This window comes from Larus michahellis, chromosome 6 (assembly GCF_964199755.1).
Source record: "Larus michahellis chromosome 6, bLarMic1.1, whole genome shotgun sequence".
In the NCBI taxonomy this organism is placed as follows: domain Eukaryota; kingdom Metazoa; phylum Chordata; class Aves; order Charadriiformes; family Laridae; genus Larus; species Larus michahellis.
The window spans coordinates 52703835-52727917 of NC_133901.1; the positions used below are offsets into that span (position 1 = coordinate 52703835).

Sequence of the window (24083 nt, forward strand, 5' to 3'; positions counted from 1 at the left end):
TTTACATACCAGCTGTGCCACAAATCGTTTCATACCTCAAACAAATTCCTAATTTTGTGTCCTGCGAGTACTTTCTATGAAGCGCCAATTTTCATTTTAAGCCATTCTTGTCAACACCTGCATCTCCTAGAATAGCTTTTTGTTCAAAAGTGTTGTCAGATTCTCTAAAGGACAACTGGCAAGAAGGTGTTTTTGTTTGGTTTGTTTTTTTTTTCTCACAACTTTAAAAGAAACTCCTCTTTTTAAAGTACCGTCCCGAGGGTGAATCCCGTCCACCTTCCGAGCACCCCCTCGCCGCGGTTCGCATCCTCTCCCGGGACGACTTCTGCCCGGGGCAGGGCTCCGCGGCCCCCGCGGGCGGGGGTGGCAGCGGGTCCCGGAGGAGGGGGACTGCTGGGGGGCACGGCTGGGCGCCGGGGGAGGGGTGCCGGGGGGGCAGGCGTTTCCCGGGGTCTGCTCTGGGCGGGGAGCCGTGGCGGGGGAGGAGGATGCCGTGCTGGGGCGGTGCGGCGGCGGGGGGCTGCCGACGCGGCTCTCGGTGGAGGGGGGAGCGGTGGGGTGAGGGCTCGGCGGGGACGCGGCTGTAGCGGGATCCTGGGAGAGGGCTGCGCGCCGGGAAGGGGGCGCGGGGGCGGACCCCGCTGCCGGAGAGCCCCTGTCCGCGGAGAGGCTGCAGCGGGATCCGCAGGTGAGCGGGGCCGGGACAGAGGGGACCGCGGTAGCCCGGGCCCGGCGGGGCCGCCCTGCCGCCGGCAGAGCGCTGCGCCGTCCCGCCCGCCCGCCCCGGCTGCGCGGCCGCGGAGTGCTGCGCCGGCCGCCCGGAGCGGGTAAGGGCGGCAGCGGGGGGCCGCGGCCTTTCGGGACGCACCGAGGGGGCCGCGGGGACGGAGAGGCGGCCCGAGGGGGTCCCCGACCAGCCTCGGCGCCGGGCTGCCCCGGGGGGGGGTGTTGCCGGGGAGCAGGCGAGGGCATGGGGGTGCCCCTCGGTGACTAGTGCTCAACCCCGACCTTGTCACCGCCTGCTTCAGTGCGGCAGAGAGGGGCCCCGGGGAGAGTCCCCCCGGCGGCGGGTACCGTCCCTGGGCTGCGGGGGGCGATGCGGAGGCGGCTCAGGGCTTGTGGGGGAAGGCGGCCCCCCCTCGGCAACCCCGAAGGTAGTAGCCCTGTTCCTCCCTCCCGGCTCCTCTTCTCTCGCCGAGACCTCTCGAGCATCAGTTGCCCTTTCATTGGTTGCAGCTCTCCTCATCCCTCCAACTTCGACAGGTGACAGAGCATCGTGGCGGTCTTAGGTACTTACTTAGGGTCTAACTGCTTTTAAGAAATTGATGAACTTCCTTTGAAATATCTCACATTGTTATTCTCTATTTGTAGCTGATATAAGGATATCCGTGTTCCTTAGCAGAAATTTCCTACTGGTTAAGTAAGTTAGAAGCTGCTATTGTTGTCACTTTAAAATGTCACATTCATCTTTACATTTGCAAATCTTTCCATGAAAAGGTTTCTGCAGAAATTCAGTCTACTACAAATGTTTGAAGCATTTTATGTCTTTATTCCGTGACCAGACAGGTACTAGTTAGAAGAAATCTCAACAAAAACTTGATGGAAGACATGATTTTTAAATGGTTTTATGTTTTTACTATAGTTGTTCTTAAATAAAAAGCAATTGCACTAGTGCATGAAATTCGGAATTTAATAATAAATTATTGCTCAGGAGCTATCCCTTATTTTTGCCTTTTAAAAATGTAAAATTTAGTGCTTGACAGCTCTTGTTTCCATTTATTAAATATAATTGATACTAAAGAGAGGGATTTATTTAGGCAATAGGAAGATTGGGAAATGAAGATTTTTTTCTTTCAATGTGTCATTTCTTTCAATGCTACACCAAAGCATAAGCTGCTCTTTGAGAAAGCAAATTTATTCAGTATTTAGGCATTTTCCAATATTTCTAAGCAAGGTCGAGCTGCCTTATAGAGCTCTATAGAGATACCATCTTATAGAAAAAAATATCTTTATAGCCATAGAAATATTAATGTAAAGTCAAAATATTACTTTAGCTTCTATTATCTGAACATAATATAACCAGATGAGAAAGTACAAAAATAAATTCTGTGTAAAGAATTATAGATTGTATGGAAGATTTTGCAGAAGAAATTACTTGGCTAAGTCCTAGTATGTTATATGTGGATATTTCTGTGTCTGTAATGCTGTGAATCAGTTAGTATAATTTTCCTACAGCACAGTCATGTGTTACTTGCAAATGCTGTTAATAAACACCAGGTCACAGAACAAAGTATTTTGTTGGGAAACAAAGTATTTTAGGTTAATTATTTTAATTTACATAATTGACTTTCCCTTAAAAGGTTTCTTTGCTTCATTGTGGTGTAAAAGAAGTTGTTAACGTTGTTCCCCACAATTTCATATTATGTAGTGCTCTTCAGCTCAGTCACTCGCTGTTATTGGAGTTGACATTATGCAGTAAGTTTAGCATTAATGTAAATTAATGTTACTTAGTACTGTTGAAGAAATCTCCAGTATAAACCATGTGAAAGCGACTGCTCTTAGGTTTAAAATATTTCTCTTTAAATACAGATAATGAACCTGCAAAATTTAAAAAATTATTTAGCCATATGTATAGCTATACATATAGTTGTGAATACATGTATGTGTATACATATATGTGTGTACATATATATATATGTATATGCTTATACAACAATATATTAGTTTTATGTCAGAAAGAAACATTTGGACAGATAAAACATTTTTTAAACTGAGAGCTAACAAAAATAAATAGCAGGACTGTTAAACAAGAACATACCTTGTATATCTTGAACATCAATCAGATAGCATAATTTCTTTTCATTTGTGAAAAGGAGACATGAATGTGAACTGTATGAAGAGAGAGGAAAAATGATTTGTGACTGTTTTCACAAGTTACAGGTTTTGGTTCAGTCTGGTTGTGTTTGGATTGTGTCAGTTGGTTGGTTGGTTGGTTGGTTCTCTGTTTTCTGAGGTTACACGTAGGGAACGGTGGTTTTGTCTGCGTGGGTCCCTGGGTGAAGGAACGAATGCACAAATCTGTGAGAACAAATGTGTGAGCACAAATGGCCATAGTCAGGGCTCCTATTTACATGAATCAAATGCGGACTTTGCTGAAAGTGGATACAAACATCTGTGTGACAAGTAACTTTCTTATACTATGTTGACAGATGAAGAGTTGCTTTCTCTGTTCTCCTTCCCATGGAATAATTTTGTTGCTTTAAAATGCACCTTTGTTGTGTGCTTTTTCATGCGTGAGAAAAGTAAAGGCATTTTTACATCTGCTTTCTTTCCCTTCCTGGTTGTCCCCTGTAAAATTCAAAACTTCTGTGACATTTTGGAGCATTTTGCCTATTGCTGAACAGTGAGCAATGCCAGAGCAGTGGGAGCAGAAACCAGACCAAGGCTCTGAGGTGACCGCTAGCACAATTCAGGTCTGGAATATAAAATACTGTGTGCTCTCAACTGAAATACATCCATATGGTATAGGGCATGTACTATGCAGCTGCAAGGATGTTAATCCGTAACATTTATGGTCTGATAATCCTCAAACCTGGCTGGAGAGTTAAAACATGCTCCCTGTATCCTACAGGAACCCCATTTTGTAGGTCTTCGGCCTTGAAACTGCAAGAGTAAAGTTGTAGATGAAAGTAATGCTTCCGTTAGACAGAACAGTTGTCCAGTGAAGAGTCAGCCCTTCAGCAGTGCCCTGCACACAAAAGTTAAGTCTTTGAAAGCCAGCAGACTACAGAGCTGTAGTCAGCTCCGCTTTATCCACAGGTGGATTGTCTGACTTATGAATGACTCGTTCAAGCCAGTACCACCCACCAGGGTCCATTAGATCAGATGCAGTGCCAGACAGAAGTACTAATTCTGCCTCTGGGGCCAACCCAACTGGAAAGGAGTAGGGAGCCAAACTCCTAGACCCAGTCTGTCTGAACCACTGGGATAGCAGAAAATAAAGATATTTTATCCTTTCTTATTCACGCAGCATGGTATTCCTATTGCTCATTGTCGAGCTTGAAACATCAAGAGCCCTCCCACAAGAGCCTGCATTGCATTTCTTGTATTCAAGCATCAAGAGGTGTGGAACAGAGACCTCAGTGACTCTGTTGCTCATGTTCCACTGGATTTAACCCCTCCAGTTTACTAAAACGTCTGCTAAATCAAAGAAGGCTTCACCTGGAGCTACTGTTGCATCACACATGCCAGCAAATCAGTATTAACCAGGCTTTTCTGCTATGTCCATTCCTCTCCTGCCTACCCCATTTCCTGCCATGGAAGTTGGTGGCAATAGTTGGTGGCATGGGCTCAATGTGGAAATTTCCTAAGAACATAGGGAAGTTTGGTGCTGGGCTGCCATTTGAAAGTCAGTGGGGCTAGGGTACATAGCTCTACTGGGACTTGTTCAAATCTCAGTTATTTTCTCATCATGCTAGATCTGACACTCAGTCTCAGGGATTTTGTTTCAGGACTTCACGTAAAGGGTGGACATTGAATCCTTGTGGTCTTGGAGAAGTGATTCAATCCACATCTACTTTGGAGAGGCAGCTCTGCATGTCTGTGGGGCAGCTACCATGCATCAGGGGAGAGCCCACTTCAGCTTTCCCTAATCTCAGAGAAAATAAGAAGAAATCTGACAGCTTTTCTTTTAATCTGCACTTCCAAATGGCTGCTGCATTTCACAAGACTTGCTTAAGGCAAATGTGGAGCTTGAGGTATTTACTCATTCCCAAGCAGGGATTTTAGCTCTGTCTTCTTCATTATTCCCACTGAAGTTTGAGAGATTGTTCATAATAAAAAGATTTGGCAGCTTCATGATTCACTAGGTTGGGTATCCAGCCAAGATATAATGATGGTTCATCAAGAGCTGTCAGCTTACACTGCATGTGCTGTGGATTTCAGGTGATGAAAGACAGTCTGAAGACCAGAGAGCCTTGAAATAGTAAGAATTGGAGGACTGCTCCCTGAATATATGATGATACAATAACAAAGTTTTGAGCGTCCCGTAATCTTGGAGGTCTCTGATTCACAACAAAACCTCCAGATTGAATTCAGACTCCAGAAGGGGCCGGTTTCTGGAAGCTTGAAGTAGACACTAGGCTCTTCACCCCAAGCTGCCTCATGTTCTTTTAGGGGATGCTAGACAGTGACTTTCCCTGTTCCTACTGACTGTTTTTAGGGGCTTTCCAGGCCACAGTTGTGCAGCTTCTGTACAGGAAGGCATGATGAAAGAAAGCTGGGGATGCCTGCAATGCCAAGGGAAACTCATTTTCGTTGATCAGGCTACATCAGTCACAATTTTATTCTGCTCTCTTTAGATTCAGTTCAGGTCTGCAGTCAGCAAATTCCTCCTTCGTGCATAGTTGTGTTTCCTTCTGCCTCTTCACAGATGCCCAGCTCAGGCAAGCTGCAGGCATTGAGACATCCCAGGAGTACAGGGGATATGTTCAGAGCAGCAGTACCTCAAGGGCTATGAGGAATTGAGAAGAGAGGTACTCACAGTATGCCCCAGTTGTAGCCCTGGACAACAAAAAATTCCAGTCTCCACAGGTTTTATTATCATGATCTCAGTTACTTTGTCAGTGCTAATTGGGCTGTTCTTAACGCACAGATGGGAAGCGGCTCACTGGCAGGAAAGGGACATCTTTGGATCAGCTGCCCACTTGCTTCTATGCAGAATCATTGCTGGGATCCAAATTTGCCACCAGTGAAAATGGGAGGATGAAAGAGCATACTCAGAGCTCAGAAATTCAAGGAATATTGTCTGTTTCTCAAAGATGGACGGCTTGCTAAACTCGAGACTTAGAAATAAGTTACACATGACTAGTTTTCTTTCTTAAAATCAACAGCAACTCCTTTCTTTCCAAGGTAATCCAAGACTTTTGTATAGCCTGCTTGGGATATAATGGCTGTCTGAGGGGTAGCCAACCCACAGCTGACCTTGTTCATCCCAAACAGGCTGGGAATGGTGGCACATAGCTATAGCTGCCTGTCTTCTCCATGTGCCCTGGTACAATTTTCTTCATTTATGTGGGATTTTCAGCAGTAAAGGTATGAAGGAACCACTTCATGCCCAAAAGGGAACATCTCCCAGACCTGTGCCCAAGCTGAAGCACAGAAGCTCTATCTTGCAGCAGCAGCGAGTTAAAAGAAAAGGCTTGTGTAGATTTTTCATGCTTTAAAAGAACCTTCTTAGCTTGTAATTTAATAGATTTAGGAAACAGGTTGCAGTTTCTTTCAGGATGTATTTTATGGTTCTGGAATTACTTATTTTATCTTTTAAAACACGAGTTCTCCATTCTTTTCTTTGATTTCCTGCCAGTGTCTTTCAGTTTTACTTTTGGTTCTTCTCCTTTGGAGTTTACAACTTGAATAAAAAGAGAAGAAAAGCTTGCACAGAAGGAAAGCAAATGTAAAAATCCCAAGAAGTGGATTTTCTCACTTTTCCATCTCTGTTTCTCTTGGAATTCCCTTCATGTGTTAAGAATCCTCAGTTCCTTATAGCAACAGAGAATAATAAATGTTGCAGACAGAAGCACTCTGTCCACATCAGCTCAATTCCTTTAATATCTGTAGTTTATTGTGCATGACATGGCATGCCTGATCATGGATTCCTCAGACCGACAGACCTCCTATTGAAATCAAAGGCGGTTTTGGCAGTGGCCACAGGAGTGCATTGGCACAAAGTCACAGGTTATGTGCTTCAGGGAAAACACTGTCACACTTTTGAGTAGAAAGAAGTTAAAAGGTGAAGGAAATGATGGTTCCAGTATTCAATATTTCATTCATTTTTTTTTTCCTTTCAGTTTTGTTGACATGGCAAATGCAGAGCTATCCTGTTTACGTTAGTCCCTGCTCTGGAGAAAGTCTGGGGTAGATGTAAAAATGGCTGGGGAGAGTATGGGATGATGCTTTCCAGGATCAAATACTTTCATTATATTTTATGAGTAACTTCTGTGCTGTGTTTTTTTCCAACTATGGTAATTGCTTTGAAAGTGATATCACTATATGCAAATTAATCCACAGTTAAAATGGAGTGTAAAGGTAAAATAGAAGCAGCTATTGATTTTTTTTAAAAAATCAAATTAATTTAAGGGAAACAATTTTTACTATGCCCTTCCATTTATGATTGTGAAGAGATGAACTAGCTAATTAAGTTCTGCCTGAAAAGTTTCCCCTCTTGCAAAGGTGATTCATTTGTTTCCTTCACATTTGCAAATTTGATCATAATATTATGCAAGGCTCCCAGTGCTTTTATGACCCCCAAGAAACTCCAGGTGATACCACAGTTCAACATCGTCACTGTGGCAAGGAGAATCAGGCCACGGCCTATGAAAATAGGAGACAGGGGAGTCCTTGCTCCAAGTTTTTTTTCTACATTTGGGCAGTTCCAGACGTTTCTTAGAAGAGCTTGCAGTGACATCTGAAGGCCATACAGTAGAAAATCAGGGATCTGAAAATTAGCTCAGAACTGTTCCTATGCCCTTCTCTCACTTCCCCTCTCTAAAACACATTTTTCTCATGAGGTGAGGGAGCTATGTAAAAATTTTTCAGGAAGGCAGAAGCTGTAACCCCAGTTAGTTAAGGGGATGATATGCAAGTGCTGGAAATGGGGAGAGAGAATCTGCAGGGTTCTAGCTTGGAAGAGCAGTCAGGAAACCAAAAGATGACTAGCAATTTGTGAGCTGCTTCTGGAAGCAAGCAGGCTGGGAGCAGTTGCTGTGAGCACCATCTATTTTATGTGCTTTTTGATGGAAAATCCACAATTGCATAATCCATAGGGAGTTGCCTGCCCATAGGTACTTGTTATTTGACAGATCTGTCACACTTCTCAGAAATCAAGATGCAAAATCCATCACTCAGGGACATGGTATATGTGTATCAGATACTCTCTGGGGGATGAAGAGCCCATTAAACAGCAAGTCCCTAAACTCATCCATATGAAGAATTCACATCTGTGACAGATAGAATATGGAGAGTACCCATCATCTAACAGGTGATCTGACTCTAATGTGCTACTAAAGCACTATAAATATTCATTTTATTTCACTCTTTCAGAGACATGCGTGGGGGTGAGCCCAGAGGGATAGGAACTGCTTATGCAGAACACGAGTGAGAACAGCAGGATTATGTTGCACGAGGGGGATCATGTCTCTAGGAGGCAACGGCACTCCCAGCACTGGCAGTTTGAGGCAAGCATATCATTGCCTGCATGATACAGAGCTGAAGATATGACCTTCACAAAGAGGCTTAGGACAGAGTTCTGTAAACTTTGCTATGTAGTAGAAAAGGAGTGAATTAGTCCGATGTACGACAGCCAGTGCATCTGTAAGAAATGAGAGTACAGCAGAATTATTGCTCCTTAAAGGAGGTAGCCAAAGCGTGGAAATCGATAACGTAAGGCGAGTAATCGGTTAGTTGAAGTCTTGGAGAATTCTCTGTTACGATTATTTTCTGTCCTTCACTCACTATGAAGAATGTGAGCAATTCACCTACTTCAGTCTGTTGAAGAGGAATGCCAGGCATTCTGGTATACCTTCTCCATTTCTCATTATGACTCCATTTGTAGATTCTCAATAAGTATGACTTTCCTTAGACTATGAAGACTGTTGGCAAAGATGTGAGATTTGTGTTGAGACTGGATTTAGAATTAAATAAGAGCTCAAGTTCTGCATTCATGGGTTGGTGTAGAATTCCCATTCAGGTTCAAGTCTGACGTTCCTGAAAACTACGGGAAGTTTTGCAAAAAAGAAGCATTCTTGGTTGTGGCTGAAGTTTTGGCTTTAGATTATAACCAAATGAAAAACATGTAGAGGTTAGTCTAGATCCAAATGAAATTTCCATCAAAATTGCAAGGTGTTTCAGATTTATATTCTGGTCCATTTACACTTCATCTCACTTTGTTCCAGCTCATTTCTGTCATCTGTTTAAGTGCCGCAGGCGGTGCTGCTATATTTCAGCAATGCTGAGCTATCTGACGGTGCTCTCAAGCTATGAGGTTGCACTGACTGTTATGCAGCGACCCTTCTGCACTGCATGCTGCCATCGTGTAGTCACACACCTGCCGACCCCCCCGGAGAATCCAGCCGATGCCTTTCTGACAGCAGTCAGACCCGACCTCGCACACAGTCACCCCTCGGCTGTCTCTGGGTTTGCAAAGAGAGCTGGCAGGACTGAAAAGAGCAGAGCTGATGAGGGCCCTGGGCAGTCTCATGCCCGTGCCCTGTTGAGATTTACTCCTGTGAAGTGCCAATGAGTATTTTACTGGACTTGCTGGGGGAAGAACGCAGGGCAGATTTAGGCTTGGGATACTCCTAAACTTCCCTGAGCTTTGCTGAAAAGGCAGGTCCATGTCCATTTTCCAGACACTGCCATCCTCAAATTCAGGGGACAAAAGTAAAATTTATGTTAGTAAACTTTCTTAAAAAGTGCCACGCAGCCTGATAAGTTTCTTTAACAGCAAGAACCATGAAAAAGTGATTTTAAAAAGTTGGCAGTGTAGAAATACGTTGCCTATGTTGTTTGTGTGGGTGTGCATGTGTACCCTTTTTATGCTGCAGCTGCTGAGTTGCACAATCCAGCATAATATTTCAGTGATGCCTGAAAAGCTTTTATCCCTTCATCTCCTACTCCTGTTGTCCATGGTCTTTTTATCTCCCTTCAGCTCCTCTGTTGTGTTTCCTTTGCTTCACCAGAGTGTTCAGAGAGTAAATCAGATCAATTTCTCTCTCTCCTCAAGTCATGTTTCAAGACTTGGTCTTTAGTTTCGAGGAGGTCAGTATTTCAGTTCTCTAAGATAAGAGCTGTGGCTACCAGAGAACCCACTACCACCCCTCACCTGTGTGGGAGGCGGGACTGGTTCCAGTACTGTCCTGTGGATGAACCTGCACTGTGCAATGGAGACCTTGGAGCTAGTGCTGGCCCAGGTGGGAAAGCCCACAGGACACAGCACGCCCCTTTGCAGAGGTAGCAGCTCATTTTTGAAAGCAATGCAGTCAAGCTTGCTCACTGTTACCCCTCAGCTGATGAACTTGCCTCTGTACACAAGTGGAAAGCTCGTCCGTGCAGAGGGAAGAGCTTTCTCATGCTGTTTGGAGAACAGAGAAGACAGATCCATCCTTTTCCTTCTAAAGATGTTGCAGAGTATCGCCACTCTCCACTCCGAGTACCAGCAGCACATCTTCAGTCTACTTTCTCTGTTTCAAAAAGAGTACACTAAATTTAAACTACACTCCCTCCCTGACATAAACATGACAAAACCCTATAAAAACCAGTACCTTTGGAGGCACCTAACCCCTTTGGAGGCACCTAGCGTCCTGTTTGAGCAAAGAGTGGCAGAGAGAATGACCCACTCCCGAGAGAAGTGATTCGTGCCTGACAGGGCACCCGGAAGCTGTGATGATGAACAGGCTAACACCACCATGGACTCGGGGGATGTCCTGCTGTCGCTTTGTCATGGGACGCTGTGTTATACTGAGATGTTACACTAGATGGTGCATTTGACAAATTATTTGAAGGGATCCATCTGCCCATGCCAAAGGCTTTTGGCGCAAGGCTGACCATAAGAAGCCCATTTGCTGTGTACACACAGTACATCCTTTTCATAACTTTTCACAAAGTTGACCCTTCTGTACAAGAGTTGAATGTGACCACAGTTGCCAAGGCTGCACTTTGAGACTTTGGCATTTATGCCTGTAGGTTTGGGGGATTTTTTTGCCCGTCACACATCTTTGACTAATTCACAAGTCACTTAGCACTTATTATTTCCTTCCTTTCCCTTTGGATGTGTGGAATCCCTTCTGTGCTCAGGATTTGGGGCAGGGGAGTAGGCAGCACAGCAAGCAGCACACTCATTGCTGGGAACCATTGATGCTTTCACCAAGGAGCTCAGAAAAGATGTCCCGGTGGGAGGTGTGAGCTGCGGGTGTGCTCTGGGAGCTGACGGTTGCGGATCTGTCTTGCAGGTAACAAAACCAGAGCAGGTAACAAAGCCAGAGTGGGGCAAGAGTGGTAAAGCATGTCCTGCCCTTTTGTGTCTTTCTTTGGGACGTATATTATGGCAGAAATCACTAGGTGGTGCTGTTACGCATAATTCTTACAATTTTTCTTGGTATCCACACATTTTAAGTCTTTGGAGAAATGGTTCTTGGTAGGGTTGGGTTTATGGTACCTCTTTGAAAAGCTGCTGAAATAGAGAAAAGTGGCAGGCAGCAGTAGCTAGCTGGAAGGGAGTGTAGCTTCTTCAGACCCTTGTATCTGTGCTCCGGCTGAGATTTCTGGAGGAAAAGACTGCACACAAATAGCACTCCTGCTTTTCCTAGGAGAAGTGTGTGTGCTCAGATCCAGTGTCCTTCCCCATGGAAAACTCAGCTTTGAGGGCCCTGGAGTTCTGTTTCCTCTGTAATGACAGCGGTGTGCCAAGGTGCAGCACTCTCTTAGTTTACATGGAGAAATCAAGATGAATTTCACAGAAAGGGAAATCTCAGTAAGAGGAATTGCCTTCTAGGCAAGTGGATAAGTAATGTCAGAAGAGATCAGGAATTTCCTGAATGTGAATTCTTTAGAAAAGGAACTGGCTCAGGTTATAATTTATTTCTAAACTTTTTCTTATTTAGAGAGACTTTTAAGCATTTCGGATCTCAAATTAATTTTCTGAGTCATAGAATAGTTTGTGTATTGGAAGGCACCTGAAAGACCATCTAGTTCCAACCCCCCTGCCCTGGGCAGGGACACCTCCCACCAGACCAGGTTGCTCAAAGCCCCATCCAGCCTGGCCTTGAACACGTCCACGGATGGGGCAGCCACAGCTTCTTTAGAACTTTCACTTTTGGTATTATTTGAAATAAATATGCCTTGACTGTTTCCGTTTATTAAAAATGGGTATAGTGTACATGGAAATGCAAACATACATATGAATATGTTGTATTTATTTAGGTAGATTCTATATATTGTACAAATGTACACATAGATCCCATCATTCTGTTCTTATACTAATAGTAACTTTAGGAGATTATTGGGAAACCAGGCAATGACACTCATCATCATCAGCAAGTAGAAATCCAGTCTATCCTTCTCTTAGTGACTGATTTCTGGCAAGCCACCCAACTTTTTATTTTACCTTTTATGTCCCCCTCTTTTGGGGGGTTTGGGGGGTTTGGGGGGGTTTGGGAGGTTTAGGCCTCCATCCCTCAGATGTTTACTACTTACTGCTTATGTAACCATGTATTTTAATATTTTCAGGGTAGGGTCTTAGACCTTGCCTCCCAGGAAGAAATTATACTGAATTAACTACACTGATTTATAAATTGATTTAGTTAAATCAATGCAACTCTCCTGAGCACTTTATATCACTTCAGTTTAAGTCATGAGTCAGAGAGTAACAAATCAATTCTGTTGGCAGAGAGTGAGAAAGATTAGACTGGATCTTCAGCCCTTCTATCTCACTATTTATTAGGCTAAGGCCTCTTCAGGGCTTGTTGCTGTTCTCTTTGATTTTCTCTGCCTAATGGACCCGATCCAGCTCCTGATGGCATAAATGAGGGTTTTTCCATGACCTCCAACTGGGAGCTGGAGATGGCAATATCTTTATTAAAAATCTAGAGAAGCTTAGAACGATAAATAACTCAAACTCGCCTCCTCATTGCATCCAGAGTCCTCAGATTGTGGCTCATATTGCAGAAATTGCCTCTGCTCTGAAAGTGTAATATTCTACATTCAGGGCAGAAGAATTCACCCTCTAAAGACAGCAATCTCTGCTAAGAGTGTCACCATGCAAAGAGTCATGATCTGATTCAATTTTCCCAACAGCAGCAGATAACTAAGATCTCACATATATTTTGAGATGGGATGAAAATACTATTTTTGTCTGTCTCCACAGATTTTGTGCGTTTAGGTTGGATAGACTCAGGACTCAGGTTATTCCTGGTTTTGTACTGGCTTAACCAGAAACGAGACTCATGTTGCATTCCCAAATCAAAAAGCACAGCTTTTTCAAAATGTGTTTCAAGAAGTGCCTGCTTTTTTTTGTGTGTTGTTATTGTTCTCCTTCTCTACCTTTCTTCACACTTCTACAAACTACTAATATTAAATAAGAAGGATATCTGAGAATATGCTGAACAAGAATATGCTGAGTTCCACCCACTGAAAATTTTGCTTACTGTTCCCAGAGCTTCTCATTCCTGGCTGTAGAGAGTAGCAGTGTAGCAGGAGTTGAACTCTTGGAGTGTCTGCCTGTTCCAGAAAAGAGTTACTCACTTGTTTACAAACCTAAGATTTTGGTTTAGTGCAAAGTCATTTTTCTCTTTCTGAACTGTATGTTAATAAAGCTGTAAACTCTGTAACCAGCAATGTCCTGGCATGGTCTTACAATTCACCTACAGCTCCTGGAAGTCTTTATATTGTAATTAGTGGTGCCCCTTTCCATTTCCATCTCTATTCCAAATGTGATTTCTTGTTTATTTTACAGGTTTATGATGGAACTTACATCTTTGCCTAAATTCCTTTGGACAAGTGACAACAAACTTTTGCATCACCATTTTCCGGACATTTTAGCTACTGTTCATACCACACAAGACATTCCCAAAGAAGCCGTTTTTGGACCATGCTTGCTCCAGAACACCCTGCTGGACACTGTAGCTTTTATTGCTCTCAAGTGTTCTGATAGACGGAACATCCACTATGTGTTTAAGGTAGGAGAGAGCAGCATTTAATGTTAGTCATATCAAAAAGGGTTACAGCATCCCTGAGAAGGTGACTTTGCCGAGGGGTAGATTTTTGTTTTGTTCAGCGCAACTAACAGCTCCTCCAAAGGGCAGAAGTAGCCGGAGCATTTCTGATTTATGAGCTGCAGACTGGAGGGACCTCACTGAGAACTGCTTCCCTTGCAAGAAGAACACCAAGTCTCGCTTCTATGCTGATGACTGATGACCTGCTTCAGCGCTGACCAGGAATAGGAGGGAAGAGGGACAAGTAGTTTAGAAACTTCTTCATGCTCAGGTTTCTTCCTTACAAAGGAGGCTTATCGGGAGGTGTGACAGCCCTGCGAGAGCAGAGAGGGAAGACCGTGGCATTGCACTGATTCCTGCAGGTGGTACATTCGCAGCATTTATTGACAGACCTGAGCCATGTTAACCCAGTTTGCTCAGTTATCCATAAAAGTAAATCACAATGGCAGAGATCTCAGCACAGGCTGTATGAACTGTAGAAGCTATCAGTCAGATAACTAGTCCACACAATCTTCTGGCAGCCACAACTTATTGCTGTTAGTACATGGACCTCCTAAAGTTAGCTTAGATATGTCTGTCTGTGTCACAGTTGGACTTTTCAATCACTGTAGAGAAGCCACACTGATACACCTGTGAAATAAAAGGAACTGTCATGTAAGGAAAGTCAGAAACCCCAGGACTGCAGTGGAATGTTCACTCCCCAGCTCTAGTTCCCCGATTTCTAATTCCTTAGCCACTGCTTATCATAACACTTTCATTTGGGCAATCTGTATTTCTCATGCTGGCCTCTTATCTTGGCTTTCTGGGTCTTGGAGTGCATTTCAGTCACCATTGGTCTAAAGACAGGAGGTAGTGTTTTACAATGTGAGGCAAGCAAATTTCCCACATGGATGGATCTAGGAGAGAGACAGGTTATCCTAAGATTTCTGCGCTCTGGAGGAGAGAAATCCCAGGGAGTGTGTGTAATATGGAAGATGCAGCTGTTGGGAGATATGTGTTTGACACTTTTGCTTTAAACAAATTAAGAAAGAGAAGAAGAGGCTTCAGGGTTTTTCTGAATATTTGTTTGAGTCTCTGGCACCGGCTTATTTGCTTGGACCATGTTACTAGTACTCCAGGAGAACTGCAAGCTCTTTGGAGAAAAATGTCTCCTGAAATGAGGCTTTATTTATGGAATATTTCTGTATTTCTCCAGGGAGTTTAAAATGACTGTAGACACAAGAAAGAGTCTCAAAGGGTTTCTACACTGGAAGAGCCCTCCAGAGGGTTGCCTTCAGTGTTTTGCTACATTTGAGCTAAGTAATTGTTACGCAGCCATGAAACTGGATGCCTGAGTTGGCCCAGATCTCTGTCTTTTGGCAGTAAATACATCAAATTCTGAGCAAGTAGCTGTTTCAGATGCAATTGGTGGTCCCATAACCTGTTAGCTACTCATAATTCAAAGTAAACCTTCCAGAAACTATTGTTAAGCTCCTAACTCTGTGTGTAGACAATTAATTAACAATTCAATCATGATACTATGTTTTTATCATAGCACTAAGGTGCAAAAAAGAAATGTGTTTTGATATGTTGGCTATGATATGAACAGAATATACCCAGCAATAACTTGGCAAGGTGGATTCTCTGCAGCTGAGGTTCATGTTCATCATCGTTCGGCAGCGTAGTTCCGTCCTTTACTCCTCCCCACCTTCTTTTAGCTCCCTCAGCTCTTCCCCTGGAGTCCTGGTTTCTGGAGGAGCTGTGTTCCCTTTGACTTTGCTTAGAGCGCCGGGTGGATGCTCGGTATTTCTGAGACACAGAAACTAATAAATGACAGCCTCTGTCATAGCTATTAGTTACAACCACTGTGGGTGGGTGGGTGGGTGTGCTTGTGTTGCTGTCAGACTCTTGTATTTCTCAATCACTGTTAATTACCGTGGCGTTTAGAGAGAACCAGTTACAGGCCATGCTAATTTATTCTCTCCCTTATACTAATTAACTCTTATCTTATGGCCCCTTAATGTTTCATTCTTGTATTCAAGCTGGTAATGTGATCATGCTTTTCATGGTAGGTAATAGAGTTAAAAACAGAGAAATAGCCAAAATATTGTTTCTGATACCAAACACCAATGAATGGCTGCCCTGCAATTAGTGGAAAACAAAGAGCTATACATTGCTTGGGGTGAGATTTAGATCACACTTGTCATTAGACATTTTTCATTTCCAAACTTCTTCCTTTCTAAACAATGACTTAGTGCTTCAAAAATTAGTTGAGGCTTTTTATGCGTGTAAAAGTTGCCCTTGATCGCCCTGTATTTCAGCCTCCAAGCTACGAAATTCTTCCCCGTCTTTCAAATGCTGCAGAGGACATAGATCTGCTGTGGTAAACACCAAAGAAAAACCTATAAAGAAATAAATCATTCCCTATAAAGAAATAAATCGTTCCCTATTCAGAGCAAATGCAATAAAGTAACTAAGATGGGAGCCACACACTGAATGAGGAAGACAAAGCCAAATGTTTTACAGTTATATTATTTCCAGAGCGTGGTCAACCTGTGACTAAATGACTTAAGGAGTCCTGTGGAGAAAGGAGTAGGTGTGACTGAGGACTATGCTGTAATATACACACAGAAGGGAAATTTAATTTGGGCAGTAGACTTAATACTATTTTTTTAACTTCTGAGTGCCTGACCTTGCAACGTAAGCAACATTTTTTAACTTAATCTGTTTGGTATTTCTGAATGTACACATACTGAAAGTAAACCAACGCCTCACTAGTCTCAGAAATAATTTAATGAAAAATATTCGTCTGATCAGGTTTTATCTGTTTAGATTCCTTGAAGTGAATTTAATTGATTTATCAAGGGCAGGAATAGGAATATATCATTTTATTTATGAAAAAGCAAAGAGATCATATAAGTGTGTCTTAGTGTATTTATTAAAATCCCATTTTTATGTAATCTAGCCAAACAGTTATATATGCAGATGTTGTCTCCTTGGGGTGTTGAATCAACAAAACAAGATTATTCTTTCACTTCCTGATTCATTTCCTCTTATGTCAGTGAAGAACTCCACATGCGACTGCCCAGAGTGTGTGTTCATTTCTGGGCTCACACTGCACTGATCCAGGGGTCTGCACATCTCACACCCCCCAGGCCACAGCACTCCTGACTCATATCCCATTCTCCCATGGGACTATGTGGGTCACATGTGGGTCATAAAGATACAGAAGGCGTGCTCCTCTGTAAGCAGGGGTCTCAGTCCCATGGGACAACCTGCATCAGAGAGAGGACACCATCCATGGTCTGAAGATTGGCCAATGTACCCTCCCTGGCATTGCCACGAGAGGCTGCATGTGAACAGCAGTGTCTTCTTCTCCCTCCCGTGCAGCTGTGTTCCCAGAGCTCTCAGCTCTCACACCAGGGAAGCCTTCTCCCTATGATGACTTTGGATTTGGTGACACTGGTGTATGAATTGGGCTCACAGCTTTGGCATACGGGCTCTGTGTGAGGCAGAAAACAGGCTTTGTTCTTGAATTTGATGGAAATCTATTTGGGGTCCCGAGATGTGAAACTTCCCTTTTTTATGTCCTGTCTCACAGGTAGATGTTACTTCTGTGCACAGTCCCACAGGACTGCCTTGGATGAGACTTGTACAAGCAGCTGCCAATAGCAAGGAGCAGAACTTGGAAGCTTACTTAGAAAACAGTCAGTTATATTATCGGTCTACGAGGAAAATCAACAAAAACGAGGAGCTGCTTGTTTGGTATGATGAGGAGCTTTCCAGCCTCTTGGGTTTCAATAAGATAAAAGCTCAGAGTCCCCAGAATGGTAAGTACTAAATTTTTGACTGCAGGGGTCACTGTGGACTGAAGTGAGTCTGCAACTTCTTTAGTACGTGGTGATCTTGAAATACAGGAAATAAAACCTGTCTACATCCTTAGCTGTTCAGTTAAAAGAAAAGCCCTTCTGCTTTGAGCATAGAGCAAGAACAAATTTACATTCATTGCTACTTTCCAGCAGAGGATGGTGCACTAGGATTATTGCTGAAATTTTTGAGCTGTGTAATGGACGTCTATGCACCTGACTACCTTGCAATCTTAAAAGCCTAAAATATCAATAGGAAATATGCCTTTTCTTAGTTCATTGAGGAATCAGGTATAGGCTAGTGTTTGGCTTTAATCTTGTAAATGAGCAGAGCTGTAAAACATATGTAACAACCCAAACAGTACCGCATACAGAACAGGCTGCCTCTTTAGTGTGGGACACAGTGGGAGCAAAGAAAAGGACAAGATTTTCAACTGAGATATTGCTAGAAATGAATTGCTCTAAAAGAAATTGAGCTGGCAATTGTTGAAAAAAAAAATCTAGATTATGGAGAGACCAAGCAAACGGCTGTCAGGTCCATGACAAGGTTGACTCCAGCTGTCATTTGCTCCAAACTTTGACCTAGTTAGACTGGAAAAAAAACCCTTTCTACGTTCCCTTTTGTTGATTTAAACACAGCTGATATAGCTTGGTTAGTAAAGGTGTAGGTTGGTAAAGGTGTGAGTTGGTAAATTTATATGATAATGTACTTTCCTGTAAATTAATATTAAATTAATATAGACACAATCGTATCAGGAAGCCACTAAAATTGTTTTAACTGATTCCAGCGTACTCTGTTTGCTTCTGTGTAGACACACGCTGTCAGCCCTATGAATTTACCAGGCCAAATTATTATCTACATAAGAAACGCTGTATCTAGACTCAAGATTTTAAACTAGCAGGAATAATGTTCCACCCAAATCAGCAGCCTTATTTTCTTATAAAGAGTTTAGTTTCTGTAGTTTGGGAAGTGACCTGAGCTGTGCTGAGCCTACAAATTAGGGGGTTGTGCTTTTACCCAACCAATCTATGAGCTTTATTACATATCCCAGGCCTCAGGTGCTGTCTGACACCATTCATCATTTGCATTTAAAAACTGGTGTGTGTTGTGAAATAACATAGCATGGATACTGTTTAAAAGCTGTTTAAAAACATTTTAACTGATGTGCCACACGTGTGTTGGTCTCTGAATTCCGTACTGTCTGTTCACGGGCAATCAATCACCCCAATGAACCAGAGATGCAGTACATCCGAAAGCCAGTAAGAAACAGTTTCATGCCAATGCATGTTCCCCGTTCCTCCTCCTCATCACTGGCATTGTTTCACTGCAAACATTATTTTCTGTGCCACAGGCATCTGTGCCTTGAGGCATATAGTGGTTTGCCAAATGAGCATGAGTAAGGGCTTCAGGCATTATCATCAGATGGTTTGTGAAAAGTATTAAACTTCCAGAGTATCCTATGCAGAAAGTAGAGGCTCATGCCAAAATCTTTGAGTCCAGGTCTGAAACACATTAGTTCTTGGGTATATAGAATTTATCATTCAGCCTGTATTAAAGCCAGTGACTTACTTCGGAAATGTAGACCCAAATCCGAGTTCAGCCTTCAAATTGTCATGAAGTCCATATGGTTTAATCTAGACCATTGTGTACTGGCCATTTTACGTAATACAAACTTGGCTGGAGAGTCTAAATGAAGTGATTTCTGTGGGTAGCACATGGAGGCAAATACGGGTGAACCATTTTCTGTAACAGCCTGATTCTGCACTGGCATTAGCTTTACTGTGTGCCATCTTGACACAAGAAATATTTCTGGGGTTTTTGTTTGTATCAATGACAGGGTCAGGATATGCCCAGGATTGTAACTTTGTAAAACTCATCATCTGTTGTCTGTTTCTGCAGAGTTGAGGTGCCAAGAATGTAACCGAGTCTTTAAATGCGAGCATTCCTATCTCTCCCATGTCCGTTTCCTATGTGTCCCAGAGAAGAGCGCCTTGCTGTGGAGAAACTTCCAGGACCCTAAGACTGAAAAGAGCAACTTAGCTGAGCAGACCACGAATTTCCACAGTCTGGCAAGGGATCTAGAGGTCAAAATGGCAGCTTGTAAAGATGATGCCCATGGTCTCACAGGAGAAAAGAGAGCAAAATCTGAAGAGGCTGAGAACAACAGAAGCAGGAAAACAGTGTTGTTGGAGAAAACCAATAATCTGAGTGAGGAACGTAACTGTGGGGGCAAGGAAGAGGCTGGGGGAGAGCATGCATTGGCTGGTTCTTTCTGGAAGCTTAGTTCAGGGAGGCAGTCAGCTAGGAAGGATGCTTTAGAGCAGAAGCAGAGCGCTTTCACTGAGGTCAGTAGGATGAAGGAGAAGCTGAGAAATGAGAGACCAAAGGAGCCAGAACAGGAGGATGGCACGGTCACACTTGGTAAAGAGCAGGTATCAAAGGAAGTGTCGCTGAACTCCTCTGGTAGTGCATTCTCCTTTGTGTGGCCCACCAGAGCCCGAGGAGAACAGAAGAGTGCTTTCAGCAAACCCAATAAGCGTCTAGCAGAAAGAGCTGCAATAAATTCTTCTCATCCCATGAGTGAGTCAGCAAAGAGCCTGGGGGACCTGTCCGGCTTCATTGCCACCACAGACATCATGTGCTGCAGCGCTCTGCTCAATTCCAAGTTCTTTGTCAGTGATTTGTGTAATGCTCAGATGCTGCAGACAAGCAACACTCGGAGCAATGTTTTCCCATATACCTCAGAACTGTGGCCCAAACAAGCAGGAGGACAGTTACAAAACACAACCACCACTTCTTCCTCCTCCTCCTCTTCCTTGACTCTTCTTCCCCCCACCTTCACGTCCTTTGGAGTGGCTGCCCAGAACTGGTGTGCCAAATGCAACCTGTCCTTTCGCATGACATCTGATTTGGTCTTCCACATGCGGTCACATCACAAAAAAGAATACTCCTCAGCTGAGTCCCAGTGCAAGAGGAGACGAGAGGAGAAGCTAACATGTCCCATTTGTCATGAGTACTTCCGAGAACGCCATCATTTATCCCGGCACATGACTTCTCATAATTAGAGCTGTGCAGACAGATCTCACCAAGGGACTGGGCAGGTTGGGTAAAGAAGGGGAACATGATTCATTTGTATCCATTTCTCTTTGAGTTTACATAAATTTCTTACAGGAAATCACTGTTTACAATAATTTATAATAGATGCTTTGCAAAAAAATATAAAATGTTTACAAGAGTCTGAGTGGGTTGTAAGTTTTGAAAACTCAACCTAGCCCTTGTCAATCTATTTTCGAGGAAATAAAATAGTGAAATGAATGCACATGCAGTATTAATTTGCAAAGAGTTGGGAACAAAGTTATTGTCTTGCAAACAGAGTTTTCTTTGCTTGTATTTGATTTGCTGGTGTCTGTGCAGCGCAATGTAAATACAGAAGTAACAACCACCTCATTGAATGAGGAATCTTTAAGCACTAAAATAATCAGAGCTTATACGCTGAAAGAAAAGAAGTTACTGTTTCTGGCAGCTTTGGTGCACTCTTACTCCTTTATGTTACCTGAATCTGCTCTCTAATCAGATTTGTAAGTCTGAGTAAAAACTTATATCTTACTGTCTCCTTGGCTTTGAAAGGTACTTGAAGTTAATACACTCTGAAATTTGTGATCGTCAACAACTGACCAATAGACTGACAAAGAGGATGTGACTTGTAAATCAGTGTGTCTGAGTTCTGTTCTAGGCTCTGCCACTTTTGAAACATCTTTCAGAAAGTCAAATCAACCTGGATCTGTATCAAAATGTGACCTGTTGTCAACATTATTGTGTAGACGGGAAGCACAATTTCTGCACTGATCTTGGAAGATCTGTGTGACTTTAGTAGGTGTACAGATCTGATGGGGGTAGAGTTTGACCTGCCGTTTTCAGGTTTTGGATATACTACAGAAAACAACTAGGGTATTTGAGTTACTATTAGCTACCGATAGATAGAATCTGCACCCTTTAATGTGGATGACAGGCTCTCTTCTGCTAACAGCAAGAAGAGGAATGTGCTTCACAACACAACACGGGCATACAGGAACTGCATTGCATTAGACCAGCTTGTCTGTCCTCTGGTTTCTACATGGGCCGATTCCAGATTTTTTAAAATGCAAGTGCCAAATTCTCTCTATAACCTGTCTGTATGAGACATTTTTCTCTTGCCTACTTTGGTTTGAGCTCTGCTTCATCTCAGAAGCAAATGAGTTTATACTGCTCTGGGTGTGCGTGCGGGAAGCAAAAATCCTGTCTATTGTTACTGCAGCTCATCTAATTAGCCTTTCATTACTTTTTTAATCCATGCAGGGGCTTGCGCTTGACAGTTTATGACATGTTCTTCAACTGAGCGTTTATCTCTCTCGTATAGTATTTTTTCAGGTTGTCTGATGTTTTTGTGGCCTGTCTCTGAACCTCATCTGCTAAATTATTCCCTTTCAGATAAAGAATTATAAGAAACCACTCATTTCCCAGCTAAGAGTAAAGGACATTGCATGCAATATGCTCCGTATTATTTTCCACTATACAGATGATATAGTCCAATGTTTGTCTGCTGCACACTGGACAGAAGTTTTCTTTGAGTCCCCATGATGATGCCTAGGCTGGTAATGCAAGTATCGGCAAGAAAACACATCTGAGTGATAAAAGACAGCCTGAGAGTCTTAGGCTGTCAGTTGGGATCAACATATTACACTCACTGTCATCTCTTGGGAGATTTCTGTAAGTCAGAAGACTGTATTCTTCCCAATATATTGCTGTTGAATATTAATACATGGCTGTTTCCTATTAACATAAACATTTGGCTTATTAGAGGCCAACCACTGGCTGTGCACCCCAGCTTTATTTTCCAAACATAAAGTGATTAAACTGTTACATTATGCCTTTGAGTTCAGAAGACATAAATTGAGACTGGAGGTCTGGCTGGATTGTAACATGGCTTCCCAAGGTCAGTGGTGGGAGCTCTTTCACTGGAGTCATTAAAAACCAAAATGAACAAAAGCTTTGAAACACGGAGCACAGGGAACAACCTTGCATTGAGTAGGAGATGATGTGGTTTCCTTCTAATCTTTCCATCTCTATTTTGTGTCCAATAACATTTACTGTGCAAGGAATATATTTATGGCAAGGTTTAATGGGCCAAATTTCACTCCATCTGGTTTTATCTGGGTGCCAGCCAGTTTACTGTGAAGTCAGTGTCCATAAAGTGTAATGAAGGACTCCATGGTGTAACTGCCTTCATATGTGGTTAGGGTTATAGTTCCCATTAGTAGTTTAGGCCAGATTGTGATCTCATTTATTCCAGTGCAAATCCAGAATAATTCCATGTTGCTACTCCTGGTTTACATCAATTACTGTAAGATCAGCCTGGCCCAGTATAAATAAGACTAAAGATTTTTTGGTACCATTGCTGCAAAATGTTCTCTTCTGCACTCACTGAAAGATGCCATGTTTTCTTAACAGTTTTATGGCTAGAAACCTAGCTTCAGAAAGACAAAACCAGCTGTGTAATACTCCCCAGTGCTATGTTGGCGCATCGCTTCAACTTTACCCTGCTCCAAGGGCCTGTTTTTCCAGTGCGCCGCACCTGGCGTATCCTTTAGATCAGAATGAAGCAGCACCAAATCTAACCAGTTACATGTTTTCACTGATTTTGTGTTGGTGTCAGTGATCTTGAGGAAGCGTGGAAAATCAGCCACTGATAAACAGCGTCTGAATCTCAAAACCTCTTTCAATGGTGTGGTAGATCTACATCCTTAGAGGTCTCACCAGTAATTAAACTTCTTCACTGTGTTTATGGAATGAGGCTTAAGCAAGCAGCAAGGCTACAGCGAGAGACAGCTTTCCTTTATGTCATGAAATTGTTTTCTTTGGAGGAGAGGGGAAGATATGAACTCTTACCCGTTTCTTTGTGGGCGTATCTCAGCCACAGCAATTTACATACTGTGATGACAAGCAATGCATAAATGCCTTCTCTGCACAGAAAGGCAAGAGAACCAGTTATGAAAAGTGGCAGAGCTGATTGAAAATGCAAAAATGAAGAGGAAAGGTTTTTAATCAGCTTTATTTCTGGTACTGCCCTCACCTCCTCCAGCTGCAGCGGCAGCGCAGTTTGGTCCCAGCGTGTAAAGACCAGGGATTTTCCTCTTGCAGCATGGAAATCACACTGCAGGCAAATGTGTGCAATACTGCCCTTGATCCTTTGTAGATGGGCACTGGCATAAAAACTGGGTGAACAAATTGCTTCTTATACTTGACTAAAGCGTTTTGTGAACTCAGACTTGATTCCACACACAACTGACCAATACGACATCTTGTTGCCTGCTACACCTGTGCTAACAGCAGAGCAAAACAGCGCAGATGCCAACAGAACCAGAACTTGATTCCCTACGTGTAAAAGGAGCTCTTGTGTAAAGCCCCTTGTGCAGGCAGAGAGAATGCCTTTTA

At 43.0% G+C, this 24083-nt stretch overlaps 1 protein-coding gene across 1 annotated transcript; it reads left to right on the plus strand.

The window, feature by feature from the left end:
• Window positions 1-525: 525 nt before the first annotated feature.
• ZNF488 (zinc finger protein 488) lies at window positions 526-21223 on the plus strand. Its single transcript, XM_074592102.1, has 4 exons — window positions 526-688; window positions 13508-13730; window positions 17347-17575; window positions 19512-21223. Exons 2-4 carry the CDS (start codon window positions 13512-13514, stop codon window positions 20675-20677), a joined length of 1614 nt encoding a protein of 537 aa, XP_074448203.1. The 5' UTR covers window positions 526-688; window positions 13508-13511; the 3' UTR covers window positions 20678-21223.
• The last annotated feature ends 2860 nt before the right edge of the window (window positions 21224-24083 follow it).